Source organism: Charadrius vociferus, unplaced genomic scaffold (genome assembly GCF_000708025.1).
Source record: "Charadrius vociferus isolate BGI_N301 unplaced genomic scaffold, ASM70802v2 scaffold31, whole genome shotgun sequence".
In the NCBI taxonomy this organism is placed as follows: Eukaryota; Metazoa; Chordata; class Aves; order Charadriiformes; family Charadriidae; genus Charadrius; species Charadrius vociferus.
In genome coordinates this window covers 2,253,998-2,278,701 of record NW_009646966.1, presented here as the reverse complement: position 1 = coordinate 2,278,701, position 24,704 = coordinate 2,253,998, and the positions used below count along the sequence as shown (strand labels likewise).

At 38.1% G+C, this 24,704-nt stretch overlaps 1 protein-coding gene across 1 annotated transcript in view; it reads right to left on the bottom strand.

Moving 5' to 3' along the window:
• Positions 1 to 1,098: 1,098 nt before the first annotated feature.
• Positions 1,099 to 24,704, bottom strand: part of COL28A1 (collagen, type XXVIII, alpha 1) — a 67,281-nt gene continuing 43,675 nt past the window's right edge. The window contains exons 24-34 of the mRNA XM_009895338.1: positions 24,315 to 24,383; positions 16,314 to 16,382; positions 14,148 to 14,216; positions 9,323 to 9,391; positions 6,829 to 6,909; positions 6,703 to 6,738; positions 6,476 to 6,512; positions 5,616 to 6,170; positions 4,244 to 4,431; positions 1,726 to 1,942; positions 1,099 to 1,268 (exon numbers count right to left, since the gene is read on the bottom strand). Of these exons, the coding sequence (XP_009893640.1) occupies positions 1,099 to 1,268; positions 1,726 to 1,942; positions 4,244 to 4,431; positions 5,616 to 6,170; positions 6,476 to 6,512; positions 6,703 to 6,738; positions 6,829 to 6,909; positions 9,323 to 9,391; positions 14,148 to 14,216; positions 16,314 to 16,382; positions 24,315 to 24,383 (1,560 nt within the window). The remainder of the gene's footprint in view (positions 1,269 to 1,725; positions 1,943 to 4,243; positions 4,432 to 5,615; positions 6,171 to 6,475; positions 6,513 to 6,702; positions 6,739 to 6,828; positions 6,910 to 9,322; positions 9,392 to 14,147; positions 14,217 to 16,313; positions 16,383 to 24,314; positions 24,384 to 24,704) is intronic.

The following is a 24,704-nucleotide window of genomic DNA, read 5'->3' as shown; positions in this document are numbered from 1 at the left end:
AATACCATAGTGGGGAAAGCAGTAGAACGTGGTAGTAATATATTCATGATAACACATAATTTTGGATTCTCCTCAGTCATTTCTTCCTCAATACACGTGAACTTCCAGCTTTAAAAACTCCAGGAAGCAGTCGTTTCTAGAAGAAATAAGGATTGATTAATTTTTCCTGAAATGTTTTTTTAAAAAACCAACGCGCTGCAGTTCACCAGAATTTTCCCGTACTGAAAGATGAAATAAAGTATTTAATACAATTTATTTGGGATAAGCTATATGGCTTTTGTAAAAGAAGTTATGCAGATAAGAAAGCTCTCTGAACTCCATGCCTCACTCACTGACCATGTGGACCTAAGGCAGTTAAAATAGTCTGCTGGGATTTCCAAAACGTAAGGTCCCTCCCCAAAGGAAAGTTATACTGGTTTGAGAGGGACAATCTACTAATTTATAATGGTGAAAAGAAGAAAACAAAGGAAAGTGAATAAATGGTCAGTGGAGAGAAGTCACTGGAGGATGTATGCTATGGTCTGTTCTACTCAATATCGTCATAAGTAATCCAGAGAAGGGAGTAAAATGTGATGTGACAAAGTTTGTGACAATACTGTGTTACTCTGAAGAGTAAAAAAAGGGGTGTCTGCAAGAAATTGCAGAAGGACCTTGTGATATTGACTGCGTAAGCTGTGAGTGGCAAAGGAAAATTGAGTTTTGATACATGTGAAATAATACACAAGGGGAAAAATGATCCTAAATTCACATATAATATGATGGGTTCTCAGCTTATCCTATAGATGAAGTCTTGGAATTATGTTCTACGAAAATATCACCTTCAACCTCAGTGATGGTAAAAAAATCAAATACAATGTTAGAAACTATGAAGTAAGGAATAGAGAACAAAGTAGAAAACCTCACTGTGTATAAATCCATGACCACCAAGTGCACTTATGGTCCTACCATCTCCAAAAGGTTCAACAAAATGTATCAAGGTTGATCAAACATATAAAATATGTATGTATGGTACGGGAGACATTTAAAATAGCCTCAACCTTTTCAGCTTGGAAAAGAGGTGATTGAAGGAGGACCTGATGGAGATAACTTACTTATTCATCAATCAATGCAGGTTTCTCGACATTCTTTTTCTGTTTCAAATCTATTGTTGGTACCATTACAACCTCCGTACCAGAACTGGCCGCAAGAATTGCCATTCTTGTGATAATACCATTTCACCACGTAGTCCCGACAATCCCCTGGTTTCATAGGTTCGAAGCACCTTGGATCTGAAAGTGTATAAGTAAGAGTTAGCTTGGGATTGGTGGGTAAGTTACACAATCCTAAAAGTGTCTCCTTCAGTAAGAAGCACACCCCTTTCTTTTCTTGTGGTGCTCACGAGTATATATGCTTCTCTCAAATTTGTAGCCAAATGCCACTTTTATTAATGAGTTACCTGAACACGTCTAAGCAAATACAGGATCAGCTTGAAATGAGACTGCCCAAATCCTGATGTAAGAACCAAGCTGCTATTTACATACCTAAGCACACAATTGCTACACAAGCATTGTTCGTCATCTAGATTTGAAATGTTGGCTCTGTGTGATGTCTGCAGGCAGAGCACCCAGAAAAACAGAAGGTGGTAAAATCCAGTAACTATACTGGGGGAGGGAGTGGGGTTTGCTGGTTGGTTGGTTTTGGTGCAGACTTGCTACCCATTACCTGAGGACAGTATTTATTACTTACCTTTTTGGGTGGTCGCTACCTGTGTTTGCAACACAGTTAGGTGGTGATCTTCAGCAGCAGTTACATTGAACAAAGGATTGACAACCGGACTCTGAGGTCTGATTTCAGATATGTCATAAAGTGGGGGAAATCTTGATTCTCTGTGAGCAGAGGTGGTCGCAGTGTGATCCTGAGCAGATGGCAGCGGCTCAGTATACCTGTTCCTTGGTGGACTAAGCTGCAAAAGGAATCAAAATCTTGCAACTTAAAATTCTGTCTGGGCTCAGATGCTAAGAGAAAAAATTGAGACAATTATGCAGGAAACTATTGCTAAATATTGTGTGAAAAAATACCATTCACAGCAGGTGGGTTTGGACTTCCTTCTAGGGATTACTCAGTACGTGACCATAATTTTAACAAATGCATTTTCTGACACTAGGAGCTGAATGAAAAGGCAAAAAGTAATGCCTTCCATTTAGTCACTAAGCTGAATTTATTTCATTGAAGCAAAATTTCCATCACCATTTAGTCTGTAACATAAATAAAACAAAAAATGGAAGGAACTCTGGGGTAAATCAGTGCTTCTTAACATCTACTACACTCACTGGAAATGCTCTGACATCTTCAGTCTGTCAAGAAATGGAAAATGGCGGGTGGGAGGAACAGGGTACTTGTTATTGATAGAAAAACACATGTACGTTGTGCTCCTCCAAAGATCTTTTTAGGTATGGAATCCCTTGAGTACAGCAAAAATTTCCAAAACTTGGGTTATGCAAACCACATCCTCTTAATAAGATTGTCTCACAGATGTGTCCTTGCCTGTATCCAGACCAGTGACAAATCACCCACTTCCCTGTTTCTAGCTACCAGCCAGTGGTCAACCATTAGAGTTTTAGAGTTTATCTTGATAGAAGTGTTACGAAGCCAACTCAGCTCTTCAAATTAAGGCTATTATATAAAAGTTTGCCTCTCTAGTGTTTTAGCATATTGCAGAAGATTTGCCAGGATCTTAGTATAGTATAGTACAAATGACTGCATTAATCCCACAGGTTGATTACCTACTGGGAACAGGAAGCAATTTGATACTATTCAATATCTTCCCATTTACAGGCTGCTACTGACACATTCAGTCAGTTGAAGAAAACTCTTCAGAGTTCCGACTCTGAAAATTGAAGTCTAGGTGAAATGTAAATGTGTAGATGATTAATCCAACCCTTTGCACATTGAATTTTTTCTCCAGGTCTACAAAAAGGCTCTGTTTATTTCTGATAGCAATTCAACCGTTTTGAGGATTTAACTATAACCATAGCCAGCCAGAACCAAGTGTGTGAGCATCTAATCACTTAGAACTCATCCTATCTGTGATCTTTATCACACACTTTATAAACTCAGCATTTATAAATTCAGGTTTACATTTACTTTTCTTAATAATACAGAATGTGAAAATTGACCCTCATTGTCTGGTGGTATTACAAGCTCCAAACCTAAATCAATCACAGCTACTGAGGGAGCTCTTCAAAGAAATTAAACTGAATTTTGAAAGTGAACTATTTGATTATGAATGATATTACATAAACGATAACCCAAAGGATTAATATTGGCTAATCCATTGACTCCTCCACAGTAAGTTAGTACTATTTAATTAGCTCCAATCTGTATTCAATTCACTTAATATTTAAATACCAGTATCGTGGTCCACTATATCCATTCCATGCAGCTACAGAGGTTTATACATCAAATATTTCAATAGTTTATTCAACAGGTTGGGCAATAATTAGGCAAGCAATGCTTAATTTCTACCAGTGGCTATTTTTAGGCAAAGCAAAAAAAAACCAAACACCCTAGATGGTTAGAGCTGATATACTGCAAAGGTGACAAATATCCTACTCTGATACTAAGACAGTGGCTGAAAAATACCAAAGACCTAATAAGGAAACTAAGGTGATACACACCTGCAGAAAATATTTATCTATTACACTGAAATTCCACCTGTCCTGTTTATCTGTGCAGCAGCACTGTGTTGGAGGGCAGAACCGCAGTGCAGGGCGGGAGGAATTTAAAGCTGGAGAATGAAGAGTAACATGAACGAGGAGTCCTAGAAGTACAGCCCAATGTGGAAAGCAAAACAATACCAAAGGCTTAATAACACCTGGAAAGTGCGTGACCACGACAAGAAGCATTGTACTATCAGCTTGCACATAAATAAATGCCTTACACACTACGTATCTGCCTCAACAGAGATCTATCTGTAAGATTTCTAACTCACTTCTAAGATGAGCAAGAACTACAGAAAATATGAGGATTGCTGGCATTTATTCCAACTAAGAAACAGTATTACGCTCTTTCTTCTGTAAGCTTCTGTTCTCAACAACTAAGTTCATTTTAACGTTAGAAGTTTTGTTCAGATCTTTTGGTCTAGGCAAATGAGACATTATTTGCATATTAAAAGACTGGTGAATGGTGAAATAAAGAGTATTTGAATTCAAATAAAGACGCACATCTTTTAAAAACAGTTGATAACTGTTACTTCTTTACTTACTGGGTAACTGATTCCTTCTGTAGGGACCTTATAAATCTCTGAAGTGGTCATTTTAGGTAGCTGGCTATTAGTATCTTCACTAGCAATTTCAGATTCTGGACTTGGAGATGGAGATAAAACACCATCTTTTCTGGTGTAGATTTCAGACACATTCTCACAGATTTTCGTGATCAGTTTATTTTCAAGAGCTGAAAAGATTAACAAAATGATGACATTTATTAAGGGTAATCAAGAAAAGTCATAATGATTCACCACAAGCTTTTAGTGCGTCATGAACCCTAAATCTTTAATGATAGTGACTTGTGAAAGACCATCTTCTAAAGTTATGTCAAAATGCAAATGAGAAGTAATAAAGTAATGCACTCTGAATTATTTGATTTTAAGGCCCTTTTACTCTTTTAAGAAGAAACAGATAAAAATACCAAGTCTGTTTTTTTATGCAGAAGTCACAGCTCAACAACGAAGGGAAAAAAAAAAGGGTGAAGGAAATAAAGTGTTTACGTGTAAGAAGGAAAAAGAAAAACTGGGTGACACTTTCTACTTTTCTGCATAAAAAACTTCAGTGACTGGGAATACTTTTATGTTGAATGCTGGAGCATGAGTCAGAGCCCTAAGCTTAACGCCAGCTGGGACCAGAACCTTAGCTTGGACCCTTTTTTCACTGATAATGCCTTAAATCCAGACTTAACACCATCCACAGGCTCAGCATAGCAAAATAAGTTTATGCTCAGAAAAAAAATATACCTTACAGGGCTAGTCTGTGGTTAGTCCAGATCAATGTACCTTTTTTTTTTGACGGGTCATTATAGGTTTCCTTTGGATTTTCTCCTGCTTCCAGCTGTGGCCACAGGATTTTTTCCAGCCACAGTTTGAAATATACAATGTACTATCAGCTCCCATTCCCTTGTGTCTTGCTTCACCACTTTTCCCCTAGAATCAGGATGAAAGTGTATGTTTCCCTATGGCTTGTAAGCGATGGTGGAGGGACTCCAAGACTGACAAGGGCCATGTGAAACAGAGATAGAGATGTTGCATCAAGGTGGAAGGAAATCTGCACCTCTCTGGGATGAAACTATGGCCAATCACAAAAGACCCATGAGGGAAGGCTGATGCAAGCTCTCACAAAAAGAAGAGTGCCCCAAAGAAGGCCTCGGCTCAGAAAACTGATGTTCATTGTCTTTTATTGTTTCTGCAAGAAGTAAAAATTTGGCAAGGTTTAATTTGGCCAAAGAAGAGAAACAGAAGAAAGAGTTGCATCCAAAAGAAAAACATAAGCTGCCATTCAGCAGGCGGCCTTGCCTTGCTGTGGGGAAGGCCAAACCCTCTTATGTGCTTATTTCAGGTTTCCTCTTACTAAAATAGTTTATTTTACCTGAAAGCGTCATGAAGTCATCTATCTGGTAAACATGTTCTTCGTCAGGGTCTGTTGCAATGAGCTGCATTTCTTTCAGAAAATCATCATAATGAGGATCAGTCCTTTGAACAATCCCAATGACGAATATCTCAATATTCGTAGCATGGGCCTCTCTTACTACAGTACTCAGTTGTACTTTATCCCGAGCGTCCGCTTGTCCATCTGTTATGACAACCGCCACTTTTCTTACTGCCGGGCGTGCTGCCTGGAATAAATGAATGGCTTCTTGGATAGCAGAAGCTGTGTACGTGCCTTCTCCTAAGTAGGGCATTTTATCAACAGCCGATTTCAGGTAATTTTTGGTTGTGTATTGCTTCAGAGAGGACACCAACTCCACTTTATGGCTGAAGTTGATAATGCCAATGCGAGTTGTAGCATGGTTGGCCGACACCTTGTCAATGACTGTTTTCATAAAAGTTTTGATAATATCGAAGTTATCTGGTCCAACACTTTCTGAACTGTCAATGACAAATACTAGTTCCAGTGGTGTTACTCTACATCTGATACCACAACCTAGAAGAATAACCATTTCAGACATTTTATGAGAAACCAGCTTCATAAAACCAAATAGAACTCATATATCAGATTTACAGTCAGTTAAAGCTCCATTAATGAAAATTTATAGTTACTGATGCTGATAAATAGAACAGAGCACAGAGCTGGACCAAATTACTTCCAGTATAGCTCTGGCAAAATAGTGAGCATCGTCTTCACATCAGTGGTATCCTTACACACAAATATGCAGAGGACAAAGCCATTCAGACAATATACATTCAGTGTATTTTATTAGAACTATTTTTTTTATTCATTTTGCTTACCACATATTTCATTGATAAGTCTGATAACTTCTTCTCTCTGAAAAAGAGTATTAATTAATTAGCCGTGTGTTCTAGTTTTAAGAATGCTGAAATCTATTCATTTATTTATTTATAAAAAAGCAGGCAATACAATGCCCCATAAACAATGTTTTGTAACATCACACAACCTTTAAATACTTTCCCAGAATAAAATCCTATCTTTTCAATTAATTCATGTTCATACTTACTGAAAGACCAGGTTCACCTTTTCTTCCCCAAATTCCCTGAAAATGCGTAGAGTGAGATAATTAACAAAAGGCAAATTTGTCTAATTTCTACTGTTTAAAATTAAGCAATATGCAAGTGTGTTTTACCTTTGGTCCTGGAGGTCCAGGGTCTCCAATCTCTCCTTTGGCCCCTTTGCTTCCTGGATCACCTTTATCTCCGTAGTCTCCCTAATTTAAAACAACTGTATTAAACACAATCAGAAACTCCAGTTCTTTTGATAGCCAGAGCTGGTATTATGGCTCAATGAGCTTTTAAGATAAATTTTCTGACTTTTTTTTGTTGTTGCTGATTTATTGTGTACGTATTATGAAGCGAACATCTGAAAGCAGGCTCTCAAGAGAAAGCAAGATGGGCAGGAAAAACATCTTATAGAAATTTCTATGAAAAATTAACCTTAATTCAGGAGCGAGGTGTAAAGACATCTTTATGCAAATTTTGAGAATATAGAATTTTTTACTCTTCTTTGATTTTCTTTAACTATAAAACAACGTTTATACTGGACCTATGTCAATTCAGAGCTATGGAGAGACGTAACTGCCTCAGGTCAGCCACTGTACTGAAATTCACACCAGCTTTGTATAGAACCCCCAGGAAAAATTGGGAGCTTGCAAGGAACAGAGGAAAAGGCATGCTTGGACCGTTACATCTATTGGAAATTACATAGTTTCACATTTAGTACTAATTCTGCACTTTTTTCCTCAACTGACTAGACCTTTTGGTTTCCAAAAAGAGAAAGGGTTCAACATTATGGTATTTCAAGAGACAGTTTTCACATAATGCAGGTATGAAACATACTATCAAAAGATTCAGGTTCTAAGTTAGACATCTCTTCAAGAAGGAGATTGTGCAGGACAGTTTTTTACTTCTCTCTGGAAATTACTGACCACCTTACATTTCACTCAAAATTTTAAACCTCAGAAATTTATCTAGATTACTGTCTATTTTTATATTATTCCTCATTATTACCCAGCCAATGGAATCACATAGATACCTCCTGTGTTACAGCGTTCACCGTGGTGATTGCTATCAATTTTAAGGAACCCTTTTGACTCTCTCAGTCGATTCTGATCTTATTCAAACCTGAAAATTGTATGTAGCTCCTCCACAGTGTTAAGAAAACCAGTCTCCACCAAGTAAGCTCTTGGAAGACAGTTTCTATTGTATTTCACAGAAACATAATATCTAGCGAAGGATATTACTTTCCATTACCTGTCCATGAATTGAATCTAACCTCATCAAAGTTAATGTCAGCATAAGGGAGAGCAAATATGACCTACTGACTGCGGTGGTACTGCTACTCTCTTACACGTAAATATACTAAAAACCGATCTCTTTGGTATTTGGCACTTGTATGAAATTCCTACTGAACTAAACCATTCCTTTTCATGTGTGGTAAGTCTGCTATATTAAGAGCAAACAGAAAAATCGTGAGTATTTGGAGAGATTTGCACTGGGTTACGAAGATTGGTCAAGATACAAGATGAATATGAAGAACAGTGAAAACATTGCAATTATTAATACAGTATGTAACATTCGGCATCTGAGAGAAAATAGAATTCAGAGGCAGAAATTTGAATCTGTGTCAAAGAGCTTGATATTCACTGCTGCATAAAAGCTCCAAGCTGTAGTAGCCTGAATAATACAGAAGTCCGAGAAAGTGCTATCTAATGTGAGCTAGCGTAGACCATAGTACCATGAACATCATTACTGCAGGCAACAAATGCCTGGGGCTCTGAAAGGGTACTGCCTGCCTCCGGTGACTACAGCGGGGACTGAAGTCTTACTAGGGTCAGAGCCTAGTCATAGAATCATAGAATTATAGAATGGTTAGAGTTGGAAGGAACTAGAGTTCCCAGATCATCTAGTTCCATCCCCCCTGCCAAGGGCAGGGACACCTTCCACTAGACCAGGTTGCTCAAAGCCCCATCCAACCTGGCTTTGAGCACTTTGAGCCGCCTTCCAGTACTTAAAGGGGGCCTACAGGAAAGATGGGGAGGGACTCTTTATCAGGGAGTGTAGTGATAGGACGAGGGGTAACAGTTTTAAACTGGAAGAAGGTAGATTTAGATTAGATATTAGGAAGAAATTCTTTACTTTGAGAGTGGTGAGGCACTGGAACAGGTTGCCCAGAGAAGTTGTGGAGTCCCCATCCCTGGAAGTGTTAGATGGAAATACGTATGTGTAGGAAATTCTTACAATTCTATATCAACCAGGAAGTTATTAATTAAGGAAAGATTCAAGTGTGGGGTTCAATCATTATTAAAAAAAAAAAGGTAAATAGAAGGACATTTTGTAATACCTGAAAAATATCTAAGATAACTGAATACATAATTTGACTAATATTATTCTCCTGCTAACAGCTATGACCTCATTCTAGATCCCACTTCAGAGCCTGGTCCTTAATGATAATTAGGATTTTCACAGACTCCAAAGTTGAAGGTAAGTAGTAAGCATTTACCTTGATAGCTATATAGTGTAATGTCTTTGCCTTCTATTTACCTTCAAAGACCTATCACGCCAAATAACTAATAAAGGAAGAAAAAAATACCTTTTTTTCCTTACCGCAAACCTAGGATTTACCTTTGGTCCAGGAAGGCCAATTCCTACTGATCCCTTTAGGCCAGGAAAACCTTGATTTCCTTTTTCTCCCTGAACAGAATATGGAAAGTAAGCTTAACTGAAAATTAAAGTAAAATCCATGCTGTATCTATTCACTTTATAACATTCTGCATCATAAAGAAAGCCAAATATTTGTATTATGCAGTAAAGTACACAATTTTCATGACAGAATTGGTCTGAAGCTGGAGAAGTAAGCAATTGGGTATGATTCAGAACACACGTGAAGTTTTTAAAAAGTATATAATGAAGAATTTATTCCTGATTAATTGAATGAAATATTGTAATTTCACTGAAACAGATGAAAGTCAAAAGTAACCTCACTGAGGCTCAGACAGTTATTCATCTAGTCTACAAGCAGTAAAACGAGGTCCAACACAAAGGTTCTCTAGAAATACACACCCAGAATCTCTGCAGGGTTGACTTAGTTTTTCTGATCTTAAGTAAATAAAAAGACATCTCTGCTTTTCACAACGTGAAGAGCAGAACGCCTTCCTGCTTTTTTTTTCTATCAGTCCAGCTACAAAGTTCAAATTTGTGTATAATGATTGTCATACGTGCCCTGCTACACGCACACAGACTTGAAAAGCGTGTTCATGCTAGCAGTGTGGGCATACAACACATTATAAACCACAGCTGTTATAAAATACATACAGAAAATACTTCCCAGCATCCGGCTTCCAGAAACTTTCCTGCTTTCTTTAATAGGGTAATACAAATATTATTTTTTTTCAGATCAACTGCTGCATACATTTTAAACACAGCTAGAAGTGATTGTATTCCCTGGTACATAAATGCTTCATCATAATTCACACTACATACATAATTCACATAACAGCAATGCCCAGTGCAGATACCAAAACCAGCTCCAGAGAATGTCAATGAGACCAGGAGCAGCCGTCACCTGTACCAAACCCAGCCTATGAGATACAAGTACAAAGTTAGTTACTTCTATTTTTCACCCAAGAGCCCTCAGACAGTCTCACTAAAGCCTCTTTTACTAATACTTGTACAGCTGCTCGCAAATGGGCCTAAAGGGGTTATTTTGCTCATAATGGGCAGCAAAATACAGAAATGTTTCCGAATTTATCAAGACTCCAGCCTTCACCAAAGGCACACTAGTGCAGAAGGACTGACCACTGGCCGTTCCTGCGGTGCTGGATAGGGGCTTACGGATTTCTGCAGGTGGAGACGCAGCTGCACGGTGCACAGCCAGGTCAACCTTCTCCTCCTCAAGCCTCCTGACCCCCATGATTGGGAGTTCACCAGGAGTTAGACAATGGGACTCAGCTCCTAGAAGAAGCAGTATACTACGAGTCATGATCCATGGGTGGCTTTCCCTGTCCAAATTCCAGATTTATCTGAGATCCTGCTGAGATGGGAGCACATGGGCGCGTTGTGGTCTTACCCTGTGCTAGGCAAAGGCACCTACTGCACTCCACCCTTCATACCTCCACTGGACCACTGCCTTCACAACCTGTAGGAGACTCTTGGTCCACTAGCCCCAGCTCAGGGCGCTAAAATGCTCTGCTCAACATCGGGGCTACCTGTCACTGACCTCCTAACCAGCATCCTCTTGTCTCTGTAAGCAGAACTTCCCCCCTTCCCCTCTGCCCAATTTCTTACAGCAGCAAAAATTCAGACACTGTTATGTAGAGTCTGGAGGCTGGAAAAGAAACTGATGCACCAAATTAAACAGCTGATTTCTCACTAGTAAAAAAAAAAAAAAAAAAAATAAATTCCTGCAAATAGGAAATATTCCTAAGGCAATGGGATGCACAAGGCAATTTATTTTGCACTGTTGTAGGAACACACAGTACGTATTTAATCTAATTTACTTTCAGTCACTTTTTAGAAGGATTGTGCTTCCTGCATCCTTCATGTAGGTTATTAATGCTTTTAAACCCAGTGAAACAGCATGCCAGCTTGTTTCAACGCTTGCTGTCTGCCACTGGGACTGACTATCCTTCCTGACTAGGGTCACCACAGTTTCCTGATTAACACCTTTGCAGATCTGCAGAGCACACACATATGAACCAGAATTAGGATATGCTGTGTATTCCAGCGGTCCTTCACTTATAATAAATGTCGGATCCAACAAAACGATAGATTTATTGCTGCCATTTATTACAGCCCATTGATATTGTTAGGATGGTGTTCAGGCAATGAAAACAGAATGAGACCTACTGTTCTAAAAAAAAATCATACCTGCACAGCTGACATTTCTCACAGGCACATGTGAGTTTTATCCCTTAAAACATCAACTGCAAAACCAAATCCTGCTTCCTCTACTTGTGCAATCAATCATCATAAGAAGGACTTATCACAGATACCATAACTGAACATTTAGTAAAAACTAACAAGTATGCTGTATTCATTTAAAAATACCTATTGCTTTGCAAGTTCAATCCACGTACATAATTAAATTCAAACTTGACCATCAGTCTTATCATAAAAACCAAAGTGGTATGCATGTAAAAATGCAGACCCTTGGATCCCTGACCCTAATATCCTGCTAGATTACTGATCAATAAGCAGACTTCTATGTAAAAATGTCATTCTGTGAACTGAGGGCAGATCTGAGAATGTCTAGACTGTGGTTTTGAAAGGAAACCAAGCACAAAAAAAGAAGACATATGAATGTAGCTATCAACATAAAGTTACTCGAAAACCATCTCATTTTTGACATTCTGTTCTTACCATACGCACACGGAGCTCTATGTATATCATAATTTTAAAAAGAAATTTTTAAAGGAAGACAATTTGAATGACAAGACCGTACCTACACAACTCATGGAATGCTACAGAAACAACACCAGCTGAGTTTCATCCACCACATCATTACAGTTTTGTTTTAAAACCCAAAGACAAAGACCTTCCATAGCCAGGGCACATGTTACTTTCCTACACCCCTAAATTCCACATCCTTACATTATGAAGACACCTTTGTCTGACAGTGCGTATCAGTGGACCTTGTTCTTCCACGGGAAAACTTCCATGATGAAACCGAGTTCTCTACACTTCTAAAATATGCTTTAGATATTTATTCATAGCAGTGCCAAAATAACATCCAAAAATGTGTGCGTGTGTGTGTCTCTCTCTCACACTAAATATATTTTGACCAACCTTTATCTTTCTTCAGGAACAGAAAAAATATGATATAAACTGTATATTTTTTCATGTATCATCAGATACATTTGATTGCTGAAACATTTGTGTTCAGAATGGCAATTGTGCTTTTATAAATAACCTCACATACCCATAGAATTAACAAAGATATACCCTAAGTATTAGATTCTGGAAACACATCAGAAATGGCTATTAAAGCCAGGCAGGAAATAGTTTTCCTATACTATACTATAAAGCCATACTATATGGCTTTATATATAAAGCCATACAGAGATGGCAGAAATTTTTCTATTTTGCACAAGAATAGAGCAAAGAGCCTTTAGAGATTCAGAAAACATAGGAAGAAAAGAAAATATGAAGTTCCTTATGCCCTCACATTAAAATACATAATAGCTTCATGGTTATCAACAGCAGTTAATACAAAAGAAGACTGCAAACAGATCAGAACCAAAGGTCTAGACAGTCATGACTCTAACTGTGTAGAGATCTCTGTCTAGGGAAATCCTGAGATGAGATAAATCAGCATCTGTTGGAGAGTTATACAATAAGGATAAAAGAAAGAACACAGTAAAGTATGTTTCTATGCTATGAAACACCTCACAGTGAAAAAAAGAAGGGCTCTCCACAGGATAAAAAGGGTAATGATTGAACATACATGTAAAAATAGAAGACATAGAAGCTGGAACCAGAGCAAGTACTGAACAAAAAATCAGAAGGAATCACTGCTTTTCTGGTAAAGCTTGTATGAAGCAATTCCACACTGAACCAAAGAAAGGTTCTCCGCTGAAACATTTTGCCAACAAGGTACATTTTAATGATTTTTTTTGTTTGTTTCAGCATGAGACTATTTTCCAATGAAAACTTATTTTGTCAATGAATTCCCTGATGGTTTTAGTGTCTACAGCCAACAGCAGTGTAGTGGGTTCCTAACCCAACTAAAACAGTGCTCCTTTTACTGAATCACTGGTGGTTTGATAACCTAGAGTTGGAGAGCTTAGCACAATCCTCCTGATCCAGGGCAATATTCAACCATATGTTCAACTTTAAGCACACTGATTTAAGAGAAATAGGAGAAACTTGGGTGGTTCTCCACTACCGCCTCCAGTTTTAATAAATTTCTTCCACACATTTATGACAGGGCAATTTATTAACTTTGAATGTTCAGAATATTACCATGTTTGTGTTTCTCCTTGTAAGGAGAGAAGTTGTGGTTAACGCTGGAACTGGGTGAGTAAAAACCTGACTAAGAGTATGTGGGAGACTGGCTAATTTCTTTCATATTCCTATGTGTTGTTTGACTTATTTTGACACCGTAGATCTCTGTTACTGTCTTTTACAAGGACATCCTGAGAAAAGCCTGGATATTTTCTTTGGAGCATCCTTTAATTCTAAAAGTAAATCAGTAAGATCTGGCACAGATAAGATTTTTTTTTCCCGAGGTTAAATGTATTTGTAACAACAAGAATAATAGGAGACCAATCAGGTGCCAACAGTACTGAAAACTCAACAGTTAAAGTAAATAATACATACCTCATGAACAAGAAACTTAAATATACAATGAATACTTGCAGGAGTTAAATGAGTCAGGGGCAAAGAGAAAAACAGACAGTGAATCTCCTTAAGAGATAATTTTGAGAAGAAACTGGACAGATATCATTACCTTGCTTCCTTGTATGCTGTCGCCAGGGGGGCCAGGTGGACCAGGCAAGCCCTTCTGTCCCATAATACCCTTTAACAGTCAGTGGGGGGAAAAAAAAGAAGAATTAGGAGGTAACCTCTATATAACACTAAGGAAGTAATCTCAAAGTCACTGCAAACAAAAAGTAAAACCCTGTCAAAGACTCTGGTTCTGATTCTTCTTTGGTTTGTGGTTTCTCACTGGGGGCCTTAGTAATTATTTTTGTGAAATTCCCAGGAAAGCAAAGGAACAATTAAACTGAAAAGAACTTAATAAAATTTGCCCATTTTTCCCACATAGAAACCAACAGAAACCATCTTTATCCAACAGCTTCGTGCAATCGCTCCACGCAAGGGCAGCCAATAGTAGAGGCACAAAGGACCAGAGCAATAAACCCCAGCGCATGTAAATCTGCCAGGCACGTTAGCTAGTTCTTCTGCACCAGGTATATATGCCAGGCCCCTGTGGTGCCACAGTCTCTGGGAGCACCAGTCATGCAGAAAATCCTAAGTGGGAGGGGAAGGGAGAAAAGCCAAAGCAGCACCTGCTGATTTGTGTTGACACAGTCAAAGCCAAGGAAAGCCCTTGTGCTTGGGAGGCAGGATAATCTAACATTTCAAAGTGACAAAGTGAAGCGTATCCCTTTGATTACATCAAAATTAAATGTTTCATTTCCCCCCCCCCCTTTTTTTTTTCATTATTATTAGTTGAATAAAGCTTTTGCAATTTGACCAAGCTTCACACAAGTTTCTGTAGAGTTCAGGTTTGGTTTCTGATTACCGTCTTATAATAAGTAATAATCATGCTCCAATGCAGTAAATGAAATTCATTCGGTGATATGTCAATTACCCACATTTTGCATATGTTGAATATTTAGGCAGAAGTATATCAAAACTTGATCATCATTAAATAGAAGCACATAGCTCTAAATATCTAACTTCTAGATACCAGTGATGTTTGAAAAGTCATCATTCTTATCGGTGTAGGCAAAAAATTTCCCACAAACTTTGACACAATCTCTTGTGAAAAATACACAATTTAATCTATTAATTTAATCTATATATTTATAAGCAGGGATTCACACAAAACCCTGTGCTGAATAGCTTATCTGAAGAACTAGGTGCTACAAGCAGATCCTCACCCTTGAAAACAAAAGATTGTTTCCCTGCAGAGAACGTACTTTTCATTCTCAAAGGCTTTGTGGAAGCAGCACATAGTGTCACACGTGTAGGATTTTGACTCTCAGTCCAAACTTACTTTTTTTAAACAGACTGTGTCTGTATGATTTACCAAGATACTGAAATTGCTACAGCTTTCAGAAAGCAAGGCAAAGTCAGACATACAGCCTGAGAAAATATTCACGCTCTGGTGCTCATTGCATTTCTGTAACAGGCTGGTAATAGCACTGTTTCTCCAGTCAGATACTAGCTTATTCAAAACAGCAGTGGAAACTTGTGTTAATCTCTGCTAAGGAAATCACAGAAAAAGTTACAAAGGTGGATCTATTTTTAACTTAAAGGGGAGAAATATACACAATGTCTCTCCTCATTGCCTTTGCAAAAATAATTGATGAATACATCTATAATAAAGAAATCCAGGCGTGCATTGAATTTATTTTCTTACCAGTATGTCTTTTTAAATTATAAATCATTTTAGTGGAGGGAGGAAAAAATTGTCCAGATGTTGCATGCTGGCTGCTTATAAAATTAACTTTTTGCTTTCATGTTTCTTTCCTAATGGTTTTACTAATGAAATTAATTGGAATCAATTTCATTGAGCAAAAATTGCAAACATAAAATTCACATTTAACATATTTTCCACCACAGAAGAATCTCTGGGAAACAGAATAGATACAAACAGAAGTAATACATCATTTAACTAATTTATCAGCCTGATAGTTCTGTTCAATTTCCAGCTGTAATCTCATAAAGTTTAGCTGCAAATGTAATTTTCATTCAGTTAATATTCCTTCCTAATCTGGTTGGCAGAAGTGTATGGTCAGTGCCCATGTTTTTATGCTTGATATCTCATGCAGTTGCACCAATGTAAATCAATAACTGATGAAGATATTTCGGTGTCTGAGAGATCAGAGTCTGGCAGCCAGCATCACAAAAGAGCACAAAAGCTTCAACACAGCATCATACCAACCTTGGGACCAACCGTTCCGCTTCCCTGTGGCCCCGGGGGCCCAGGATAGCCTCTCATTCCACGGTCTCCCTGAAAATAGTCACAGAAATGTCAGTAATTTATCACCCATTAACCGTTACGTCTTTCACCCACTTACCAAGCAGTCAGTTAAACTACTGTGTTTAAAAAGCAAAACAAACAAATGTTATATACATAAACAGTTGCTTTACAGATAGATATAAAAAAAAAGGCCAAAATGCAGGCACCCACATTATTTAAGCTCTAGGTGAAGAACATTATTCCCCAAGCAAAGCTCCACAGGATCAAAATCACCAACAGAGTTAGGATGCAACCTGCAAACTTATCAGCTACAGAAGAAAGAGAAAAGCAAACTCATTTGGAAACAACACCATTTTTCTATCACGTTCTGTAGGGGCTTACCAGGATGGACAGACAGCAAGTTTACTAGTGGGACACATCAGTGATGGTGCCCGTCACTCATACCATGCTTGTTCTGAAACTAGAGACATTTAATTTCCAGAACTGTGAAACTGTGTTTATGAAAACTAAATGAATTTTAATAGCATTGATATAGAAGAACAAAAAGAACAGCCCTTTCTTTGTTATCTTAAAAAGCCTTAATCCATTTATGTTTAGCTTGCTTTCTTAAGGAAATGAGGCTTAAGTGATACTCTGCCTGGGTTTCTGCTTGTCTGTGTTAGTCCTCTTTTTTCACCTAGTATATTTTCAACTCATCAGTTGATTTCAGCCAAACTCAGAAATGTGGAGGCCTTGAGCATGTTAATTTTTGACAGTTTTGGTGATAACTGGAGGCTGGGTAAAGGATCAATTTATCCTTTTAGCGGGGAAAAAAAACCCAGAGGGGGCTCGTCCCTTAACCATCAGGCAGGCAGCAGCGGGCTGGGCAGGGGGAACGTGGGTTACGCTGAGCCGGTGCTGCCCCTCTGCTGCAGACAAGCCCAGCGAAGGAGATGGAGGTCAGGGGACACCACTGGCAGGGGGAAGGTACAGGGATATCAGAGGCAGTTTTGTTTTCCTCGGTCCACAATTGTACAAATGAGGGAACAGGCATGCATTCAGCATGTTACCACTAGAAAACTCCCATTAGTTTGGAAAGAAAGAAAAAAAAAAAGAAATCTATAACAGATAAGTTACAGATGCAGAAGATTGTGAATCAGGTTTACCAAATGCCCTTAAACCCATGCCTGTGCAGGCAAACACAAAAGAAAGAAGTGTTCTGATAAGCTAGTGATCATCCAATATATTAACTACAGAGCCAAGAAGAAATTTTATCTCTTGATAAAATAAAACCAAAAAGTAATAAAAACTCTCCATTATACTTGTTTTTGCATTCGGAAAAGCAGTAGAAATGGCTGTGCCTGCAGAGGGAGCATTCTAACTAGAAGAGAGATGCAAGTACGAATCACGCAAATCACAGCTGACACGTGAGTTGTGGCAGGTGAAAAGAAACAACATATCCAACTGATTAAAAAGGAAGGAAACAAAGTACAGAATCTTTTAGTGACTTCCTTTCCTTTCTGGGAGGAATGCGTGCAGTCATTATAACAATTACTTTTAGGTGAAATGCCCAAGGTTCAATCTTTAGCAACAGATCGTTCCAATCTGTGGTTTTTATATATGCTTATGATACTCTCATGCTAAGTCCGGACATATGTGTTATTTATGTAAATACATTAAGGCCGAAGCTATGCTCAGGTTTGATGGATTTGGAGAGGTGGGAACTCTCTATCCAAAGGCTAAGGCTTAGGTTGAGCTTATAATGCTTTCCTTCTTGATGTAATATTTGGCTTCTGAATTTATTTTCAATTCCTCTTTCTTCCAAAGCACTGGAGACTGGTCAATTTGAGTCAGGACATAGGTATGGTACATGGATGCTCTTAGCTTTAAATTAGTGTGTCAAGCTGACTGGGTTAAACTGATTGCAACATTCATTTTGGAGGAAATTTCTTCCTCAGATTTGATCAGAGAGGGGAGTTTGTTGTTTTCATCTAGTCTGGTTTGGAAAAGGCAAATAAAAAGAGAGCTACTCTCCTTAGTAGTGTTCTTCTTCAGATGACCCACAGCTTTTATATCACACCTTCCCTGCTAATGCAGAGAGCCAAGATATTGGCAATGCCCTTGAACATTTTGCCTTTTTTTTTTTTTCTTTTCCAAATTCTAGCTATAAACTCTTAAATATTACAATCTTTAGTACTTAAAGATTGTAGCACTTAAGTCTGGTACCTGGCGCTGGGAAATGCCCCTCTGCAGTAGTGGGATGAATGGTAGATATTCCTCATCTTTTAAAACATGCTTGGTTTCTCAATTCCTCCTGCAATGCATTTTCTTACAATTAGCTTGAGATTGTTGTATTACTAGGAAATACTGAGAGTCAAGGCAAATGTAGTCATCTTCCTATTTAGTACCATCTAATATCAAAGGAATATTGGTGCTCTATGTCCCCACAAACCATGATACAACCTTAAGCTGTTTGTAGAAGTCTTCACGAGCAGAAGTTGCACAGAGCAGCCAAAGCTATCCCTGCCCAAGCCTTCCTCTGAAACCCGCCAGAGGTGCCAAAGCTAAGAGGTGGATATACAGATAAGACTGAGCATTACAAGGCTTTTTTTAGGAGATCCTGGGTTGCTGTGGCCTGTGAACCGGCCTGTAAGTTGCTGTGATGGAAGCTGAATGGGAGGTTACCAAACAAGTAAATGATCCATTATGGTCCAGTATCCAACAGACTTACAACCTGCTCTTAGACCAGCCCTGACCAAAAGGAGTGTAAGGGTGACTTGAAGTCATCTGCCTCTTCCTCCTGTGGGTAACACATTCTTACACAGGGTCCTTGCAGGTGAAGGATGGAATTTTAGCCTCACATGCTTAGTTAATACCAGATGTCTCACTGAAAAGCCCTTTTGTAGAGCTTTATAGTAATCCTCAAAGTTTCTGTATTTCTTGGCTTAGAGAAAAAGACTTTCATTCTGCTTTATGAGCTGCAAAGTGGAGCGGTTCTTTTCTCTAAGGTGTGACACTAAACTGTCCTCCAGGGGATTCATTTCAAGAAGGATTAGTACTGTTCTTTGATGAGGTCTAATTTATTTCCTGTATTGTGCTTGTAGACAAGCTTGTCACCATCAGCAAAAGAGTGAACTAGAAAAACACCACTGAAACAAGAAATAAAGAGCTGAGTCAAGACAGTGTCAAGTATGGGATTCCAATGTCTGTTCCATACCACTTGTTCAAGAAAATTCATTACATGACCTAATGGTCACCTGAAAAATCTTGGCTTCCAAATATATACACCTCATTTACTGTGAGGCATGTATATTTGATACTCAAACATACAACAGACACTGCAATACTCTCTTCTGTGAGAGCTAGTGGATATAATGGCATTTGTAAGAAAAACTTATTAAAAAAAAAGACATCGCATCTCTACTTTCCACATTTTAGTTCAAGTAGACAGGGCCCAAGCTGAAAAAGTTATTTATATTGCAACTGGATCCAGCCCAAATGTTCATGCACTAGGGACTACGCTAGGGGGTTTTAATAATCCTTTGGCTATCCAGTTACTGAGAATGAAGCTTGCTTTATTTCTAGTGCTGGGCTCTTGCTTTTGAATGCCTGTAACCCACCTCCTAGCTGGCAACAGTGTTTTTAAATCATTTTTTTATTATATTCTGACATTATGTGCTTCTGTTTTAATGCTACAGAAAATAGGGTGCTGCCAGGATTGAATGCATCCCACATGTTCCAGTTTTGTTTTCATGTGAATTTGACCTCTGATACATAAAATTCCTATCTAGCAGTGTGCACATATGTGAGCCATTTCTGAAAGTGGGGAGAACAGAGCTCTGATTCAGCTGAGTGGAACATTCCTATATAATGATACTCAAAGGAATTTCAAATTAACTAGTGTGTAATTTTATGAGTCTCTTTTATCAAATAAATGTTCTTTTTTATATGGAGAGATTGTTGCTGTTCTTATATTAATTTTTTATGTGGAAGGGATGAGAGGTAGCCAGTGCACTTACACTTTATTTGAAAAAAGAGAAGACTGTCCATTTTATGAAGTAAGTTCTGGGGGAATTCTTGCAATTCAAGTGAATTGTTTTTCCTTGTGGCACCTTTGCTACCAGGAAGTTACGTAGAGACAAAGGTTTCAAAACTTTGTATAAACAAACAGGAGCAAAAAATCAGGGAGGGAGAAGAGATGTTTATAAACTGTTTCTTTTTTTCCAGTGTACTCTACATCACGTCTAGTGTGGATGCAAAGAACTAAATCACAGATGTGACTATCTGTTGGGATAAAGCATGCTTTGGTGCAACGGTCAGACAGTGCACAAGCTACAGCTGCTCACCATTTATAGAAGCAATATGTGTTTTCCCCCATAGGATTAACACATGAATCTAGGTCCATCACAAAAAAGAAACTTACCTATTTTAAAGTAAAAAATACAAATTCAATTTTTGTCAGATGTTTTTAACTCTTGATGTCTTGAATTTTCTGACACAGACTGTTAGATAAGCACTACTGTGAGCAGCCAGATTTGATGGGCAATATCACACTGCAACACAATCAAACCTCAAGATCTACGCAAAACTTTTCATACAAAATTTGATGCGAGCATGATTTGCCCTAATTGTGTTGTGTTACTTGCAAAGACAGCCACTCTATAGGGTTCTTTGTAATACAACTCCTCCTAGAACAAGATGCCACTTTTCCATAACCCATGGATAAGGTGCATTCTGAATCTACCCCAAAACTGGTTATTATGAGTGGAAATCTCTGCTTGATAGGCAGCTTCTAACTCTACGTGTCCATCAACAAATAGTGCTACAGGTCCAATAGCAGTGAATTTTGCAGCCTGATGTTTATTTACACTGTATGCAAGGTGAGGAGACCTGTCTGGTCTGCTCTTGTGGACTTATCGCTCGCTGGGGATAGAAGTACATTAAGAGCACGTCCAGATCAGACCATTTAGTGTAGCTTCATCTGAAGGAAATCCATTTCCTGTGTTGTGGGACCACTCAGACCTCTTTTTGGTCCAGAACCCAAAGCACAGTAAAGGGGTCCATTGGGAGATTCACTTCAACAGCACCTTTCTGATCCAGCCTAAAACACCCATGCACATCACGCGAGAAGACTCGGGAGTGCGTATGTGTGGCCGCCTGAACTAGACTGACTGCACATGCTGAGGTCTTACTCCTTTGGCTGTATCACACCCAGCTCCCAAAACCACAGGAGGCCCTGTTTTACTAACCGGAAAACACAGATCCTTTCCCTTACATCCATGTTTTTCCACAATTTGGTTCTTAGAATCAAGCTACCTAATTCTGACAATTTTTGTGATGATGGAGATGACTTGATGGAAATGAGGAAGATGCTTTTAATTTACACAACAGCCCTGATCTGACCTGAAATTGTCAGAAAAGACATGAGAATAGTGATAACAATTGATCAGTTTGCCTTTGCCTAATCTTTTGCCGGCTTCTTTATAGATAATGAGTTAGGATAAGAGTTTCTATTACTAGATATTCCATTATATTATTTCCTGTTGTAATCAAATACTATTAAATTATAAGAGCCTCACCCCTATTTTACTCAGTCAAATTCAGACTGAATGCCAAATTTATTATTAATTGGTAATGTTCAACTAACACAACACAGGTCATATTCCTTCACAAAAAGATACTAGCAATAAACCTCCTTTACTGGTACCTCAGCCCCCAGATCTGGAGGGATGGTAATACTTCTTATGCTGTTCATGGGTGGAGAAGAGACTGACAAGTACGGATTTGATGTCGTTACAAAGGAATATGAACAACTCACTTCAATTGGCAATGATTTACATCACTTAGAGTTGAAAGTGAAAACTGTAAGTACTATAATAGCTAATCTATGATTTAATTAAATATGTTATTATTAATATCACAAGACTTAGAGTGGTTTAAGAATAACTGTGACAAAAAGACTAGATTCCATGTTCTCCACTGCAAAAGCTGGATGTGTTTTCTTTTACTGTACAACTTTTACCTCCTCCCCTCTAATGCATTTTATGATACCATATTGTACTCCCATCATTCATGATCTGCGTTGCAACTTTCCTAATAATTATACAGCTGAATAATTGCTTGTTCCAGCAATTACATGAATTAATGATTACGAGAACAAAAGGGACTTGTGACCCACTTTTTGATCTCTCATACAAGCCAGACACTATGATTTTCCTAAGTGCATTTTTGTATACCTTGTATATTTGTCATATTTTTCAGAAACACAACCACAAATGTTGATTTTAAAAACTTAGTTGTGAGAAATTTCACTGAAATTATTCTAGAGGTTTCCTTTCACATAAAAAAAAAACAACCCCAAAACATCTTTAACTTCCATTTCAGATTTAACTTAAATTTCTTTATATTAAACCCCTATATTCTCACTGAAATTTTCATTTATACTGCTGGGGTTTGTAATCTTAACCGCTATATTCTCACTGAAATTCTCATGTATATTTCTTGGGTTTGTAATCTTTCAAACATGGCATCACAGTGGGAGATCATTTTGTTTGATTACCTGACATGACCTTCCAACTCTTTTTCTTTGGGAAACACTACTTTGCAGAGTTCTGCATTTGGCAAGCAAGGGGGAATTCCAGATGTAACAATGACCCTAGACATTCTGTAGTCATAAGCTACTTTTTTACCAATGTCTGCCTTAATAATTTTACACAAGATTCTAGGGTTTTAATGAAATGTTCTTCTGTAGTACGAAGAACAACGTCTTATAAAACTGTATTATAACAAGTCTGATATCTCTATTAAAAAAAAAATCTCTATATCTCATACAAAAAATGTAATTAGTTTAGCCATATGTATTTTCTGTAAGTTTGTGCTGAATAACATAATTGAAATTACTTTCAGTTCTTTAGTAGTTTGTGTAATGGGCTAGACCTTGCATTACTTCATGTGAAATGTCTTGATTGATACGGGGTAGTTCAGAATAGGAGCACAAAGCCAGGTTTCCCAGATCCCATTGTCAGGCCACCCTATGGTCATTCTGAGGTCAGGTCATTCTAAGGATGAATATCCTTCAGTTTTTCCTTTATTGTGGATATGTTTGTAAGAGGTTATTGTTGTTTATTTTAAATGCGAATTCTCATGTTCTGGGAAATGAAGTTCAAAGTTCCTTCTGTTTCAGAAAAAAAGTTGTTTGGGCGGTATTTATTTTGCTTTCTCCTGCCTGTTTTCTATTTCACATATGTAATGAGGAAATCATTAATAAAACCACTCTGTGGGATATTTTAAAGCAATTTCTTGAATGATTTTAGCCTTAAGTCTTTTTTTTCCAACTTGTTATAACATAGGAGTTATAATGTGACTTTTTAGGTGAATTAAATACTGCTTAGAACACTTTAGCTATTCCGTGTTTCATGAAAAAAAACTTGGAAGTGTTTCAGTGTTGTATTTCTAAACCCTTTATCAGTTTTGGTTTGGGTTTTCTTTTGTGCTGCTGAGTTTTGCCTTGAAACTAATATTAATTTTAGATAAAGGTCTATAGTCTTCTCTTAGGAATCAATGTCTAGGAACTTTAAAAATATCCCACTAGTTCCACGTAACCAGCATTTCCCCTTGCTTTTTGAGGCACCGGCCCTTGCACTTCTGTAGGAGAAAGGAAGTGCATAATCATGATGCAATATTCTGCCTGTGTTGTATTCTGTCTTCCACATGGAAACTTCAGCACCTAGAAACATCCTGGGTCTTTGGACGTACAGAAAACCTGCAGATTTGCATCAAAACTGGGGACAGAGCAAGAACTGTTTTGTATCTATCATGGCAGAAAAGTCTATCGCAAGCTTTTCTTCTAACTGAAATGGAAAGCGGGAGATGAAATCGCAGCATTTTGTCATATATATGCCATTGTAACCTAACGCATTTTTCAGAAGATGTTTGGCTACCTTGTCGACTAGTCAGATGCATGTACTACTACTGTACACGTACCTTTGGTCCAGCATCTCCCACGCCTTTTGGGCCTGGTGGTCCTGGGGGGCCTGCTGGTCCTGGAGGTCCCTGATACAGCAGAGGAATAAAGCATGGCAGTAGTTGTCTTAAAGGAAGAGTAATTGTGTTCTTCAACAAAGAATAGAATTTCAACAATAGCTACTAATCTCTTTGGTTTTGCTGTATTGTGTCAAATTCTTCACATTCCTGAGCAACAGTCATCCTCAGTCCCAAGTAGAAACCTGAAAAAACTACCAGAGTGGTGGAAAAGTCGTCCAGCTCTTGATTTAAGAACAACAGAGTTGTTCTCAGCTTAGAGAAACCAGTGAGAAAGCAGACCTTGCTCCACGATTCATACACTGCAGACATTACATATCTGGTATACCAGAG